The sequence below is a fragment of the Rhinolophus sinicus genome, chromosome 5, assembly GCF_057876585.1.
Source record: "Rhinolophus sinicus isolate RSI-liver-muscle chromosome 5, RSI-T2T, whole genome shotgun sequence".
Lineage (NCBI taxonomy): Eukaryota > Metazoa > Chordata > Mammalia > Chiroptera > Rhinolophidae > Rhinolophus > Rhinolophus sinicus.
Window position 1 is genome coordinate 7,590,924 of NC_142505.1, and position 17,220 is coordinate 7,608,143.

General features: G+C 39.7%; 1 protein-coding gene across 38 annotated transcripts in view; it reads left to right on the plus strand.

Annotated features, from left to right (window-relative positions):
• Nucleotides 1–17,220, plus strand: part of MAP4 (microtubule associated protein 4) — a 151,340-nt gene that overhangs the window by 42,243 nt on the left and 91,877 nt on the right. For all 38 annotated transcript variants that reach the window (XM_088798176.1, XM_074312421.2, XM_074312423.2 and 35 more), the window contains one exon: nt 8,371–8,612. In XM_088798176.1, coding sequence (XP_088654302.1) covers nt 8,390–8,612 — 223 coding nt within the window. In that variant the 5' untranslated portion in view covers nt 8,371–8,389. Of the gene's footprint in view, nt 1–8,370; nt 8,613–17,220 lie in introns of those variants that run through there.

Here is a 17,220-nt window from a genome sequence, read left to right on the forward strand (position 1 = left end):
TGCCTGTGAGCAGTATGAGATGGTAGCTGATTCCCCTAGAGGTTCTTAATAAAGATTTGGTTTTTACTTTGAATGAAATACTGTTTTGATATAAATCAAGGTTTTCTAGTTAAATAAATGAAAAAGAGAATACAGCCACTGAATAAGGTGCAGCTTGATGTGCAATAGACCTCTGAAAGAAATTCATTAAAACAAATTTGAGGAATAAAGTCCCTATTTAGTAGCTGAAAGCTTGCTAGGCAAACTGAAAAAGTCTCATGTTGAATATGAAATCTTTATGATGCAGGCTATACCTCTAACCGTGTCAGATTATAAATGGTCTATAAATGGACTGGCTGGGATGCTGGGTTTTTTCCAAGCCTCAGAAACAAGCGCTGCATTTTGGCCCCAGCACTTGCACTAATGTCCTGGGATAGCAGCTTGGTGTTGGCTTCAGAATTCTGTCCTTGAAATCAGTCATGCAAAAAGAAGTGAAGAAAGTGTTAACCCACATATCTTTACAGTTCTGTGTCTTGTCCATAACTCACCCTCTCACCCCCCCCCCCAAAAAAAAACGCACACAACAACAAAACAACAGGATGGAATATCAATCACAGAACATGTAAGTGAGCATTATGAGCTGTTTCATACCTTTAAAGAGTTACTATTAACCATTTATTTATTAAATTGGTTATTTGGAACTCAGAATGCATTTCCCTTAGATACAATGTTATAAAATGATCATTTTGTTTCTAAACTAGTTGAGGTTATTGAGAAGAAAGTTTCTGCCTTTCTTCTAAAATTGTTGGGAGGGAGTATTTTGAAAGATGTCAAGCTTGTCCTTGGAGTTGTGACCTCCCTTTCTTTGCTCTGCTAGGGCTGCTGGGCCCACAAACCGTCTTCTGACTTTGGGACCTTATTCAGATCGGCTTTGTTCCTTGAAATGTTCCATGTTGCTAAATTCTTTTCTCCTTTTTCACACTAAAAACAAAAACTCAGACTCCTTCAATGGACTTTATCTGTCAGATTAGGAGGAAAGCTACTTGATAAGAAATAAATTCACACTAAGGTGGTCTTTCTAGGGGGTGTATGTAACCCTTACCCCCTTTTAAACTGTGAAATAGGATTCTATACTTTTTTTTTTTTTAATTGGGGAAGGGGAAAAGGACTTTATTGGGGAACAGTGTGTATTTCCAGGACTTTTTTCCAAGTCAAGTTGTTGTCCTTTCAATCTTAGTTGTGGAGGGCGCAGCTCAGCTCCAGGTCCAGTTGCCGTTGCTAGTTGCAGGGGGCGCAGCCCACCATCCCTTGGGGGAGTCGAACCGGCAACCTTGTGGTTGAGAGGACACGCTCCAACCAACTGAGCCATCCAGGAGCTCAGCGGCAGCTCAGATCAAGGTGCCGTGTTCAATCTTAGTTGCAGGGGGCGCTGCCCACCATACCTTGTGGGACTCGAGGAATTGAACTGGTAACCTTGTGGTTGAGAGCCCACTGGCCCATGTGGGAATCGAACCGGCAGCTTTCGGAGTTAGGAGCATGGGGCTCTAACCGCCTGAGCCACCGGGGTGGCCCGGATTCTATACTTTTTAAAAGAGAATGCTATCGCAAGTGAATCTTGGTAGAAGTGGCTAATGTGACAGAATAAAATAAAAATATTACAGTAGTTATGAACAGTGACTGAGTATGTTGGTGGAATAAGGCTTCTTTTCTTCCTTTTCATGAGTGTTTTCTTCCACTTTAGCTCCAAAGCAGCAGCTTGGCGGTGGGACTAGGTAGATACGGGCCACAGAGGCAGCAACCAGGCCATTTGCAAACCAGATTGCTCATTTCTCATCAGACAGAATGAGCACAGATCCCAAGTGAGTGACTATAGATAAGACTGACCTAAAACTTTCAAGAGGACTTCTGGGAGCTTAAAAAGTTGCCCGTACGTCTGTGTATTTAAATTAGTTATGAACACTACTTAATCTCTATAGAACTAGGAAATATTTTTAGTTCAGTAATTAGTTCCAGCGTTTGTGATCCAAAGTAAACCATACAACAGAGGAACTGCTTGTGACCTCATCATATATTCTTATTTGCTCTTTATGAGTACATGGCTATTAATAGTGAGGGGGAAGTCAAGAGACCAAGATTCTGTTCTGTGCGGAATCATCATGTCGTATCATTTGCACTTGCTCTGGTTTACCTTTTTCAGACGCTTCTTACCAGACAGTTTCACTTCAGGCATGTAGTCAGAATGAATGCTCAGCTGTCAAGTGCTGTGCTTGAAAACCGTGTGTTCTCTTGGTGCCTGGTTGAATAATTGGGGCTCATTTTCTGGCAGTGCTGTCAAGTCTCCTTTGATGTTAGCCAGAACTGGGCGGAGTTTCTTAAACTCTAGTCAGATTTGCTCAAATGGGGCACAGTGTACTGATGAGTTTGTTTTCAGTCTCTCCCTTTGCCAAAAAACTTTTAATAAACCTGAACCCAGTTATAATTGAGGGTACTTGATATATAAAATAATTCACTAATGTGAACTCACATTCACATTGAGGATCTGTATGAAGTTTGTCTATTTCTAACTTAAGTGATGAAACTGATTTGTAAGTAGCTTACAGAATATTCAAGCTCAAGAATCATTTAACATACCATTCTCCTTTTGCAGATTAGGGAACTCAGCCCCGGAAGGTGACTCACTCAAAGCCACAGGGAGGGTTAAACTAGTGCCTCCCCGAAGCTTGGGAACTTCTATACCCAGCTTTCTTTTCTTGCCTCTTAGTAACAAATCCATTGAAAGTCAACTTCCTTATCTACGTGAATAAAAGACAAATAGTATAAATAGCGAGAGAGAGTTTTTGAAAGTAGATACTTTTCATTCACAGGGATTCATTTGGGGATCTTCGTGAATATCCAGATTTGTGAGTAACCCTGTGTCATGTCCTTTTGTCCATAAACTACATAACTAAATGTTTTAAGACATAAATGAAGTGACTTTAAATGTGTCTGTAAGTGTAGGAATAAATTTATTCATGAATTTATTAAAATCAATTCTGGAATACTTGCAGAACCCGTTCGACAAATCTGTACAGCACTTAAGGAATTTATTGAAGATATTTTAGAATAGACTATATAATTGGGTAATCTCTTTCATTTGTTGAAAACTGGGGCCTTCTGGCTAAACGCCTGTGCTTTCACTTCCAGTCAACACTAGCATTGCCTTACAGTGTCATTTTCCATAAGGAGATTGTGTGTGTGTGTGTGTGTGTGTGTGTGTGCGTGCGCGAGCGAGAGTGTGTGTTTAAATCATACTTCTATTTATATGTGGTGACAAGACAAGAATAGCTAAATTGTGTTGAGATGCAGATGCTGGCTGGTTGGCTGGATGCACACAGAGCCAAGTGACCTTCCCATATTCCGACTAATTTTCTATCAATTTTACCTTCTTAAGGCTGAATTGAAGCTGCTGTTCATATTCTATGAACCACACGTCAGCTCAGGAAGTGGTTTGGGAGGCGGGAGGAGGGGAAATTACAGTGGATAAAAAGCTGCCCTTTCAGAATCTGCACTCAGATAAATGAGGTTTAAATGTGTTGCTGGTTTTTCTGTATTTTTACCTGTGTCCTAAATTAGAAAAAGTTTGAGTAGATTGCATGAAATATTATAAGTGCCATAATTATATATTGCCGGGAAAAACAAATCTATTGGGTTTTTATTGTATATTGTTAAGGATGGTACAGATGTCCTTTCAAATGCTTTTTTTTTAAGGGGTACAGGACTTTATTGGGGAACAGTGTGTAGTTCCAGGACTTTTTTCCAAGTCAAGTTGTTGTCCTTTCAGTCTTAGTTGTGGAGGGCGCAGCTCAGCTCCAGGTCCAGTTGCCGTTGCTAGTTGCAGGGGGTGCAGTCCACCATCCGTTGTGGGAGTCGAACTGGCAACCTTGTGGTTGAGAGGACACGCTCCAACCAACTGAGCCATCCAGGAGCTCAGCGGCAGCTCAGCTCAAGGTGCCGTGTTCAATCTTAGTTGCAGGGGGCGCTGCCCACCATCCCTTGCGGGACTCGAGGAATTGAACTGGCAACCTTGTGGTTGAGAGCCCACTGGCCCATGTGGGAATCGAACCGGCAGCCTTCGGAGTTAGGAGCACGGAGCTCTAACGAGCTCTAACCACCTGAGCCACTGGGCCGGCGGTGCTTTTTGATTATAAAACTGTTTAATTATAAACAGCCTTTATTATTGCTTTTGGTTCATAACAGCTTTCAAAGGCTAACTGGTAATAATAGTTATCGTAAATAGGAAAGGGAAAACAATTACTTTTTGTGGAACCATTTGACGTTAGAATTTGTCAGGCTTTAAAAATGTTCTTTAGTGAGTCCTTTTTTTAGCATTTTCCCTGGCAGGGTCTGGAGTGACAATAATACTTTATATGTAAAGTAGCCTGGACGGTGCATAGAACAGGACTTCCCACCCATATTCCTGTGTTGTCAATGGGTTATAAGTGTGCTGCTCAGTACTGATGACTGCGATGGGAGTTTTTAAATAACCATTCAGATTTTTTAACGGTTGAAATGATGCTTGAACTCCTATCTGTATGGTTCCCTCAGGAGAGCCCCTGCGCTCACTCAAAATTCAGTCATAGTTATTTAGGTTTGCAAGATGGCATTTGCTGCTGGACAGCAGCTCTGTCATGCTACAGGATTTCTAATCCCCCCCCCCCACACACACACACCTCAAATCAGGTTTACCCCCTTTGGCAGCAAAGTCACCAGTTTTTGTCACCAGCCTGACGTTGGTAAAACTGTAATTCTTGGTGACCAAGCTGGGTGCAGGGTGGGATGGAGTTGGAGCAGTTCTGGACAGGGCCGTGTTTAAAGTGATAAACGAATGATTCAAAACAAGATATTAACAGATATTAAGTTTGTGTTTTGATGGTCATGTGATAGCTGCTATGACAAGAAGGTATAAAGACTCGAGCATCAAAGAGTTCATGCTCAAAAACGTGAGATTTAAGTCATCCTTTGTTTTATTTACAGAGAAGCTCTCATATGAAAATTGTACTGTGGAGCTGTACTGCACATTAAATAAAGAATGTTATCAAAATGGTCAATTCAATTAAAATCAAAGCCGCTCTAGTCCTTTTGGTTTCAACTTTACATGTGACACCGTGGGATTAGAATACTGTCCTGCTCTTTGAAACTGATGTGTATTCACTGTCCAGAGCAAAACTTTAATAGTTTATGAACTTGAAAAAGAGAATTCGAAATTCATGTAGGAATTTCTTCATACACCATTGAAAGATAATTATTGACTTTTAAAAATGGCTTTACTTAATTGACATTTTAAAGATAGAAGTGAACTTGGTCAAATTACTGGGACTACAATGACAAAGTTTATGGCTTCAAAGCAGAAATTCACCTTTGAAAAAGTCAAGTTGGGGCTGGTCCTGTGGCTTATCCAGGTGGTTGGAGTGCTGTGCTCCTAACGCCAAGGTCATCGGTTCGATTCCCACATGGGCCAGTGAGCTGCACCCTCTACAGCGAAGATTGTGAACAATGGCTCTCCCTGGAGCTGCGCTGCTGTGGGCTGCCAGGAGTGGCCGGCAGCCATCGTGAGCGGCTCACTGACAACCGGCGACCGACTGCCTCAGCTGGGGGAGCACAAGGCTCATAATACCAGCATGGGCCAGGGAGCTGCGTCCTACACACTAGACTGAGAAACAACGGCTTGAACCGGAGTGGGGGGCAGGGAGAGGTGGAAGAAGGGGGAGAGAAAAAAAAAAAAGTCAAGTTAGAAATGAATCACTAGGTATACTTAGCCCTTCTTTCTTCTTTAGAAATCAAATTTTATTAAAATCAGTAGTATAACATCTGTGTGTGCTTGAAGCAAGCTTCATTGTTTTGAAATCCTAGATAAGAAAAATATGATTTAGGAATTCATTAGCATAATCATGCAAAATTTAAACATCACATTTGTTGTAGGAATAGGAATCAGAGAAAAAGCTCTTTCTACTGCCCTTTTAGAATTTGAAAAGATCATTTAAAAATCTTGATCAGAAATTACGGTAGGCGTTTAAAATAGGAAACCTGATATAAAAAAGTTAGGCACATGGAAAGTTATTAAAATTTTTGAAAATATTTTGTTTAGAAGCCTATGCAAATTCAATATTTAATATCTTTCCAAATCTTGGCATTTTATTTTAACTTTTGATTATATAATATAAAGAATATGTAGTGAATGTTTTCACCAAGCTTTATATAGATACGGAACACCCCCCAGCATTACCTGCGCTGGACAAATGTTACTATGTTTTTTCTGGACACTTTCCTAGAAGTAGGTCTTGCTCTTGGGCTTATCTCCTCTGTACTTTGTTTTGTGTAGTAGAACTGAGTTTACAATCTGTGCTCATCTGGTTTACTATCATCTCGCTCCAAGGCTCTATGCTGCTACTCTTATATACTTTCCATAACGTTGAAATACATGGCAGAGCCTTTTAGGTGTGGGATTTGGGAACTGGGAATGGGATGGCTTCTGGTTTCTCAGAAAGGTTCTACATGTATTCGCTTTGTGTATATTTTGTAGCTGGTAGCTTCACAGCTTGGTCCTATGGGGGAAATTAAGAAGAAATAATGATTGAAAAAGGTCTGTGACTTTCATGTTTGTAGCACAGGATAGAAAAAGGGAGAGGAAGAGAGTGTGTGGGACAAAGATGAAGAGAGAAACGCTCTATTCCTTGTGTATTTTGTTTCTTAGTAAATTTGGTGGAGAGAGGTGAACAGAGGAGGGGAGTTTGAATGGAGAGCCTGACCATTAAGTGGCTTTCATCATAGTAAATTTTAGTTTTTTAAAAATTTCGGTAGGGGGAAGCCTATGTGTATTAGTTGAGATTCTTTGGTTGCAAGCAACAGAAACAGATTGACTAAATTAGGCAAAAGAAAGATTGGAAGGTCGCTCACTTATACTTGAGAAAGAAGACAACCAGGGCAACCCAACAGTTTCCACTCCTGGGCCTTCCTTCCAGGATTTAGTCATGAAATGGTCCTTTCTCAAACATTCTCTTCCTGTCTTCTGATTGGCCAAACTCCAGTCACGTCTAAGCCTATGGTGGTGGGCATTGGTGTGAATGAGGGAGGATAAGGAAGAACAGATTTTTGGGCAGACAGAAACAGTAGCCATTACACCGTGCGACTGAAGGTTGCTTTTGATTTACATTTACCTCTTCATGCCCATATGTGTGCTTATCCTTATGAGTCCCTTGGAGACTCTATTAAAATAGACTATTTGAAAGCAGAAACAAAAGTATACCCTGCATACTTTTGTATTTTCTGCTGTGCTGCGTGTGTACTCGTAACTCAATTTATTGCAGGTCCTTTGTCTTTTTTTAGTACGTTATTTCTGTATTTTCTTGGGCTATTCATTTACAGTTTTGCCTATTATAGATTATACTTGTTAATTTCAGGTTATGTTTGAAAATTGAGAACCTGGTGTTCTCTAGAGATGCACATGACCACAGAGAGGAACTGCCTCCCCTGGCTAATTCAGGAAACATGTCTGTATTTTTCATGCCAGTGGGGCTAAGTAGTTTGGTTGGCATAGCTATCCACAGGTGACCCATAAAGAAGCAGCATTTACCCCAAGATGAAGCCCACATTCACAGTCTTTGGTCAAGAAAGGTGCTTCATTTGCCTGGTAGTAATGTAACTTTTTTTATGGGAATCTAATCTGACCTCTTCTTGTTTAGTCTTGTAAGAATTATTCTGGTATGTGATTTGGAAATGAAGGTTATATGGATGGAATAGTTGAAAGGGTTATAAGACTTGAAATCTAAAAACCTGATTTGAGTCTTACTGACTGTAACCTTGGATAAATTGATTTTTTAAAAAATACTTCAGGGTCGGCCTGGTGGCTCAAGTGGTTAGAGCTCCACGCTCCTAACTCCGAAGGCTGCCGGTTCGATTCCCACATGGGCCAGTGGGCTCTCAACCACAAGGTTCAGTTCAATTTCTCGAGTCCCGCAAGGGATGGTGGGCAGCGCCCCCTGCAACTAAGATTGAACACGGCACCTTGAGCTGAGCTGCCGCTGAGCTCCTGGATGGCTCAGTTGGTTGGAGCACATCCTCTCAAAAAAAAAAAAAACACAAAAAAAAAACAAACCTTCATTTTTCTTACTAATGGAAAAGACAAAATGGCACTTGCTCTTTTACCTCCCAGAGATATGAGAAAAAAGTGTTTACCTTGGGTAAGACCGTTACTGAGCTTTAATTTTCTAATCTGTGAACTGAGGTAGGAGCCTTTTACCTCTAAATTTTTAGATTTTAATTTTCATTGTTTTTGCTTAGAACCACTGACGAGAATTTGTAGGAATGTTTTCCCCTTTGCAGTGCTCATCATATGACACATTTCCCCCTAACCAGGCACTTGCAGTGGTGCGGAATGGCTGACCTCAGTCTTGCAGACGCGTTAACAGAACCGCCTCCAGAAATTGAGGGAGAGATTAAACGGGACTTCATAGCGACACTGGAGGCAGAGGCCTATGATGACGTTGTGGGAGAAACTGTTGGAAAAACAGACTACATTCCTCTCCTGGATGTTGATGAGAAGACTGGGAATTCGGAGTCAAAGAAGAAACCATGCCCAGATACTAGCCAGGGTGAAGGTAAGTGACGAACCCAAACTGGATTTATAGATTCAGAAAGTAAGTTAGGAACTGTGCTCAGAAACCTTGAGGAAGCCCTACTGGGTGTTTTAATATAGGCTAGTAACGTTCTCTTTGTCTAAATTTCTTTATTCAAAACCAAGGAGGTAGGTTAACATTACTCTTTAGTTGAGCGTGTACATGAAAGCTGTAGATTCCTTTTAACCCGAAGGTTCATTTTGTAACGTCTCAACTTTAATCTGCCTCTGAATTTCCTAAATTAAACTGTCTGCTGTGCTTTTTCTTTGAAAGTAGGTTTGGAAAGTTAAATACATAAAATTCTGTGTTGACATCAAGACTTAATTTAGAATGGAATCAGATGCCAACTTGTTATCTTTGAGAGTAATCCCAGGTCAGGGTTAAAACATGATTAAACTCATTAAAAGAGATTTGCTGCTTTTATATATTGTTGGATCAGATTTGCTACTATTTGAGGATTTTTGCATTTATGTTCATGTGGGATATTGGTCTCTTGTTTTCTTGTGATGCTTTAGTCAGATTGTAGAATTGAGGTCATGCTGATGTCATAAAATGAGTTGGGAAGTTTTCTAGAATAGTTTGTGTTAGAATTAATGTTTTTTATTTAATGTTTCTTTGACAGACTTCATCAGTGAAGCCATCTGGGCCTGGAGATTTCTTTGTCAGGTTTTTAACTAGGAATTAAATTTAAGAGATGCAGAACTAGTCAGGTTATCTCTTTCTTCTCAAGTGAGCTTTGGTAGTTTGTATTTTTCAAGGAATTGGTCTGTTTCCTCTAAATTATCAAATTAATGGAGATAAAAATGTGATATTACCTTATTCTTTTAATGTTTGTAGGATCTGTTGTCATGTCTCCTCTTCCATTCATTATATTGGTAATTTGTGTCCTCTCTTTTTCCTGATGACTCTGGATAGAGGTTTATCAAGTATTGATCTAAAAGATCCAGCTTTTGGTTTCATAGATTATTTTTCTGTTTTCAATTTTTGCTCATATCTTTAATATTTCCTTTCTTTTGCTTACTTTGAATTGATTTGCTCTTCTAGTTTTTTAAACTGGCTGCTTAGATGATTGATTTGAAACATTTTTTTTCTAAAATAAGCACTTAAAAAATAGAGATATAATTGACACAAAACATTATATTAATTTCAGATGTACAGCATAATGATTCAGTATTTGTATATATTGCAAAACAATCAACACCCATCACTAGTTAGCACCCATCACTACAGTTACAATTTTTTTGCCTTGTGATGAGAACTTTTAAGATTTACCCTCTTAGCTTTCAAATATACAATACAGTGTTATTAACTATAGTCACCATGCTGTATATTACATCCTCATAACTCATTTATTTTATAGTTGGAAGTTGTACCTTTTGGCCACTTTCACTCATTTTGCCCATTCCCCACCTCTGGCAACCACCTAAAATAAGCTTTTACTGTTATAAATTTTCCTCTCATCATGGCTTTCGATGTGTTCCATAGATTTTGATATGCTGTGTTTTTTATTTTCATTCAATTTAGAATATTTTTTCAATGAAATCTTTAAAAAAAAATTTTTTTCAGTTACAGTTTACATTCTGTATTATTTTGTATTAGTTTCAAGTGTATAGCATAGTGGCTAAACATTTGTATAATTCATGCAGTGATCCCCTGATTAGTCTAGTACCCACCTGGCACTATACATAGTTATTACAATATTACTGACAATGTTCTCTATGCTGTACTTTATACCCCTGTGACTGTTGTGTAACTGCCAATTTGTATTTCTGAATCCCTTCACCTTTTTCACCCAGCTCCCCAATCCCCCTCCCCTCTGGCAACCATAAGTTTGTTCTCTGTATCTATGAATCTATTTCTGTTTTGTTTGTTTATTTTGTTATATTTTAATTGGGGAATATTGGGGAACTGTGTTTTTCCAGGACCCTTCAGCTCCAAGTCGTTTTTTTCTTGTTGTTTTTTTCTTTCAATCTAGTTGTGCAGGGCGCAGCTCACTGGCCCATGGAACCTGCGACCTGGGTGTTATGAGCACTGCGCTCTAACCAGCTGAGCCAACCGGCTGCCCTGTTTTGTTCTTTAGATTCCACATATAAGTGAGATCATCTGGTATTTGTCTTTCTTAGTCTGACTTATTTCACTTAGCATAATACCCTCTTGGTCCATCTGTGTTGTCACATAATTCAAAATATTTTCTGATTTTCCTTGAGAATTCCTCTTTGACCCATGGGGCTATTTAGAAGTATGTTAATTTCTCATATTTGAGGATTTTTCAGATATCTTTCTGTCATTGATTTTTAGTTTAGTTCTGTTGTAGTCAGAAGACATCCTTTGAAATTTCAATTAATTTCAATTTGTCAGGGTTTGTTTTATGGTCCAGAATTTGGCTCGTCATGATCAGTGTTCTGTGAGCATTTGAACTAATGTGTCTGATGCTGTTAGTGTGTGGAGTCTCTTAGGACTGTCAGGTGAGTCTGCTTAGTTGGCAGTGCTGTTTAGGTTTGCAGTATTCTTGTACTTTGTATCTACTTGTTCTGACGATTTCTGAGAGAGAGATGTTGAAGTCTCCATGTAATTTTGTGAATTTGTTTCTTTCTCCATTTAGTTTTATCAGTTTTTATTTAATGTATTTTGAAGCTCTGTTGTTATGTGCATATACATTTAGATTGTATGTCTCTTGATGAATTGACCCTCTTATGATCCCTCTTTATTCCTGGTAATATTGTCTGTTCTGAAGTCTAATTTTTGTATTATATTAGTATAAGCTACCCTCGTTTCCTTTTATTAGTGTTTACATGGTATATCTCCATCCTTTTAAAACACATTTCTTTTTAAATATTTAATAAAAGTGGGTTTCTTATAGACAAAATATAGGTGGGTCTTGCTTCTTTATCCAATCTAAATACTTCTGTCTTTTTTAATTGATGTGTTCAGACTATTTATATTTAATGTGTTTATTGATATGGTTGGATTTAAATCTGTCATTTTACTAGTTGCTCTCTATTTCTTCCATCTGTTCTTAATTCTGTTTACTTTTGAATTAATTGAATATTTTTTATAATTCTGTTTTTTACTCCAATATTGGCTTACATATATTTCTCTTTAAAGTTGTTTTATATTTGACCTAGAGTTTACAGTGTGTACCTTTAAGTTGTTCCAATTTGCTTTCCAGTAACATTATACCACTTCATGTTTAGTGTAAAATTCCATGCAAAACAGTAATGTCGTTTTTCTTTCATTTTTTGCGTTGTCACACACTTAGTAACCTACATTGTTACTATTTTTGCTTTAGATTGTCATTATCTTTTAGAATGCATAAAAATATGGAAAAAGACCTTTTACATTTATCCTAATTTTTACCATTTTGGGCACTCTTCATTTGTTTGTATAGACCCAAGTTATTACCTTGCATGTGCGCTTTGTACCTGAAAACCTCCTTTAACATTTCTTACAGCACAGGACTGCTTATCAGTGAATTATCTCAGCTTTGGTTTATTTGAAAAACAAACCTTCACTTTTGGAGGATACTTGTGCAGAGTGTCATAGTCTGTGTTACTTTTTTCTTTCAGTAATTAAAAAAAAAAATTAGTCTTCCTACTTGCGTAGTTTCTGGTAAGAAGTCTGTTATAATCTTGATCTTTGTTTCTTTTTTTCCCTTATGGCTCATTAAGTTTGGAAATTTTTTGGCTGTTAACTTTAAAAATATTTCTTTGCATCCTACTTTTTCTCTTCTTCTGGGGTTCCAGTTACATTTTTATTAGATTGTTGGGTAATGTCCCACAGGTCTTGGGTGCTGTTTCTTTCTCCCTCTTTTTCTTCTCTTTGTGTTTCATTTTGTTTACTTTCTTTTGACCTATCTTAGGATCCCTGATTTTTTTCCTGGCTGCATTGAGTCTACTGATGAGCCCTCAGTGACATTCTTTATCTTTAATATCTTTTGTTTTTAATTTCTATCCTTTCTACTTGACTCTTATAGTTTCCATCTCTCTGCTGGAATTCCTTACCTGGTCATGCATATTTCTGTCTTTTCCACTATTGATGTTAACATATTAATCATAATTATTTTTAATCTCTGGTAATTGGCATCTGGGTCATCCCTCAGTCCGATTGTTTTATCTCTTCACGGTGCCTTTTTCTGGCATTTTTCTGAGTCTCTTAATTTTTGAGTGAATGCTGGAACTCACATGTAAAACAGTAGAGACTGAGATGAAAAGAATTTATGCCTGGAAATGGGCATGTTTCTTCTTTTACTAGGTAATTAGTGTAAAGGGTTGAGTTAGTTGAGGCAGGAGCTGAGCTGGGTTTGGGTTTTGTTGTCACTATGATTGTCTTCAGTGCACTGCTGGCTTCAGGGTCCTCTGTTCCTTGTGTTTAGCGTGGAGCCTGCGGTGCTGGAAGGTTGTTCTGTGTTTGTGATCCACTCGTAGCTTTCGGCCTTCCTGTGTGCCAGTGCCTGAGATGGCTGTGTCTCCACGCTCTTGCCCGTCCCTTCTCAGAAGAGTGCTCGCCTGGTAGAGGGCAGGAGTTCTTTAATTTTTATGTCTTGGTCCTAGTTTAAGCTTAATTCTTTGTGCATGCCTCTCATGGTGTACCTTTCTCAGTGACATTACCGTCTTAGAGTGACAGGGTCTTCTCATGGTATTGGTGGAGAATCCTGCTCCTCCCCTAGGCTGAGAGCGCATTTCCTTACTACTCCTTCCCCAGCTGCAGTGGGTCTTCACCTGGGCACTGGTGCTGACAGGCCTTGATACTTTTCCCCCAGCAGCTGAAAGCTTTTGTTTGCTTATGGGAGAAGGACCCTAGGGGACAGGGCTTCATGGCTTTCCTTTAGTTGCAGCTTTTTCTGGGTCTGTACCACCGAGAGGCTCTCTCTGGTCCCCCCCCCCCCCCCCCGCCCCAGTCTTTCTTGGGAGCACCCATCTGGTGGATATCTGTGGAGACAGACCTGCAAGTGGGTGTGAACTCCCTTTGTGTCTGTTGATCCCATGCCCTTGACTGTCGTGCTAGCCTTGACTTAGCCTTTAGCAAATCATTAAACTTTTTAGTTGAATTCCTACCTGCTTCTGTGGCACCCAGCATCCCTTTGTCACATGCCTGACACAGGAGAGCCAGTGCTTACTTTCTGTATCTCCTTGAGGGCATGATCTTCCTTTGGATTTCATACTAAATGGCTCTAAAACCTCACCTCTCTGGTGAGTTCAGGATAGGATGTTGTAGTTCGTCTGGCTTTTGTTGTTGTTGGCAGGATGGGACTGACGTTTCTTCTGGCTTCCTATAGCCCACGTGCCAGAGGAGCTCCTGCTGCCTTTGTATGTGCTTTATTTGGGGGTTGGGAGGGTGACCACCAATTATCAGAACAACTATTGAGAGTAAACAACCGAATTATATCCACACAAATATTTACTGCAAGAAAATATCGGATTCCTTAATGGAAAATGGGAATGTCTCTTCTCTTTTAATACATAATGGTCTGTGGAGTTATTTGTCTTTCGACTAACCGAAAAATAAGAAAAACTCAGTGGAAAGAAAGGAAATGGTAAGCCGTGAATGCTGTAACAACTTCAGTCATGGCGAAGATGCTCGTCCCACCCATGAACCCACCCTCAGCAGTCACGGGTGGAAGAAGCTCGCTGCTGTTCATTTTCTCCTTGCCTTTGGCTGTGCACTGCTCCCACTACTTGGGACTCCGCTGGTGGGGGGGGTGCGGTGAGGATAACGAGATGGTAGCAGCCGATTTTCTTGTGCTTCGTCTCGGGGAACTTGATCTGTGTACCATTAACTTGACCCAAGAGAAGGAAAGTTTTTTAGAAATGATTTTGCTGATGAAATAATTATTAAATTTTCTCTCGTAATAGTGAATCACCTGAAGTTAAGAGTTCATTAACTCAGGAAGGCTGCGTTAGAAACAAATACCTGTGGTGACTCCGAACTGGCTGGCCAGGGTGTGGGGGTGGGAGGGAGACTCGATTTTACGGTACATCGCTTTGAAACAATTGGATTTTGTACACATGCGTTTATTAACTTGTTCTAAAAGAATAGTAACATGAAGTTTATAATTACAACATAGCTAAACTATAAGTTGCTAATTTTTTTCATACCACCGTATTTGTAGAAGGCTTGGCTTAGGATAATGGGAGAAGGAGAGGTAGCTGTTTGGAGACGTGGAAGGAGAAAGGAAGAGCTTCCTCATGTGGTCTCACAGAAATCCGGTACACCGACTGAGTCTTCTGTGAGTGGGGCCTGCTCTGCTGTGGGTCTGCTTTTTATAGGTTTTTGTCAAAATGACAGGTTTTATGTTTTGCCAGGAGAACGTTATTTTTAAGTTTTATTAGACATCCATGTTTGATTTTGTTCTTGGATGAGACTTCACTAAGTTATCACTGTTGCTCTTTGATAAGATTTTGCAGCAGGCTCACTGAGGCTAACTTGTGGAAATTTACCAACCAGTTTCCGGCATGTCGATATAGAAAGGGCAGTTAAATGGGTTACGCACATAATAGAACTCTTTGGACAATGGTGTTTTATTTCTTTTAATTCTCTTACGCCCACTCTAATTGCCAGCAACTTAAAAACGAGGGGTAAGAAAGCAGGGTGGGCTGCCTTTACGGCTCTTAACACAAAGAGGGAAAGGCTACTCCCTCTGCCCCCCAAGAAGACTTCCTGGAGGAACAGTGATTTGTCCAGGAAGCCCTATTTTTCTTTTTTGTTTTGTTTTGTTTTGTTCTACTGTGAAATGGTATTTCAAATTCACAGTGTGGATGCGAGGGATGCTCGTTGCTACTGGATTTATTGTTGTTTTTCGGCCTTTTCTGTGGATATACTAAACAGTTTCCCATTTCACCCCCATTTAGTTTTGCTTCTATAAGTATGCTGTATTAGCATTGCTTCTATAAAACATCTACACAGCCAAACACATGGGAGTAAAACTGGTGTCAAACTACTTCTAAAATGTCTATCACCTTGGGAAACAATTTTCAAAATACTTTTTCAGAACATATGTACTAGTACTGGATTTATTTTCTTCATAAATTTATCTTTGTAATTGTTCATTATCGGCTTTATATCCCTCTATTTCTAGGCTAGAGACAAAAGACAGAAGCTATAGGTGTGAATAACAAAGCAATAATACTTCTGTAACTCCCATTCATTCACGACATTGTCATAGATGTTTGAACATCTAACATTGTTGACCCTTAGACACAAATAGTTGGCAAATTTGTGGACACATCACTTAATTTTTCTGTACTCTGTGTGCTTAGGTAATTCTACTTGTGAGATTGAGAGAATATGTTCGCCCCAACATTCCAGGAAGTTTTTGAGGCTAAGAACTTGTTTCTGTAGAACGTTTTAAGCTGAGACAGTGGCTGTCAAAGAGTGGGTCTTGGACCCGCAGTGTCAGTTATCTCGGGGGAGCTGGTTCAAAATGCAGTTCTTAGGCCCACGAGAGCCAGGAACTCCGCACAGGGCTCAGCAATCTGTGTTTAACAAGCCATTGCGGGTGACTTGGATGCATGTCCAAGATGGAGAAACGCTGATCCAGGAGAAGGCCTGCGTCAGTTCTAGAAAGGGTGATGACGAGATCCTGCGGAATTTCTCCTGGTCCAGCCGACTTGCTCAGCAGCCCGACCAACATGTTGGCCACCGGAGGGCGGTGTTGGCGCAGCCTGACTGGCACAGGAAGGTGCCGCCCTGCACCGAGACCATGCGGAACCCTCCCCATTTCGCCCAAAGCCATCTCACTGGTTCTCTTCTTCACGGCCCATGCCCTCTCAGTGTCTCGCTACTTCTCTGCCAGACTGATTTGCCAGCTGTGGGACTCTGAAATCTTTTGTGGAAGAAGAGATAAAAAAACCAAAGTAAATTTGAATGTCCTTATAGCTCAGAGCATGTGATTAGGTTTTTTGTTTTTTGTTTTTTAAGACGTGTTGTTTTCAGTGCTAAATGTGTCTAGCTGAGAAAGTTCTCATTTCATGAGCGGGAGTCTCTCTGGGGAAATCAGTCAAGGAAGAAGGCAGGATGACATCATTTGAAGGAGGGCTTCTCCTGGAATGGCAGCGCTGGTGATTAGAGTCCATCAAGTTTGTCTGCAGAGCAGTGTGCAGGCCTTTTCCCTGGACTAAAACCTGATGCTTTTATGGTGGAGGGTTGTTTTTATTCTCTCCTGAGCTTAGATTTTTAGAGTCTTTGGTATTGTGTGTATAGTAGAATCCGTCTTATTTTTTTCTTCTAACCTTGTTTTACTTTTATTTTATTCTGGTTAGTTGCTTATATCTTAGTCTCACAATTACTGCATAGTCTAGTAATGTCCTTTAAGCTAGATTTTTAAATAAGGCAAAAGAAAAATTAATTTCAGTGTTCTCATAGTTTAGTGATCAATCTAAAGTTAATCTATAGGTGGTCAATAGATTAACCCATCTAGAGTTGATCAGTCTACAGTTAACAATGAGAATAATAATAGTTGTTAACATGACTTAACACTGTACAATTGACACAGTACTGCCGCCGATATTATTGCATTTAGTCCTCATGATAATCATGGGAGGTAGATATTGTCCCATTTTCCAGGTGAGGCTATTAAGGCTTAAAAAGCATG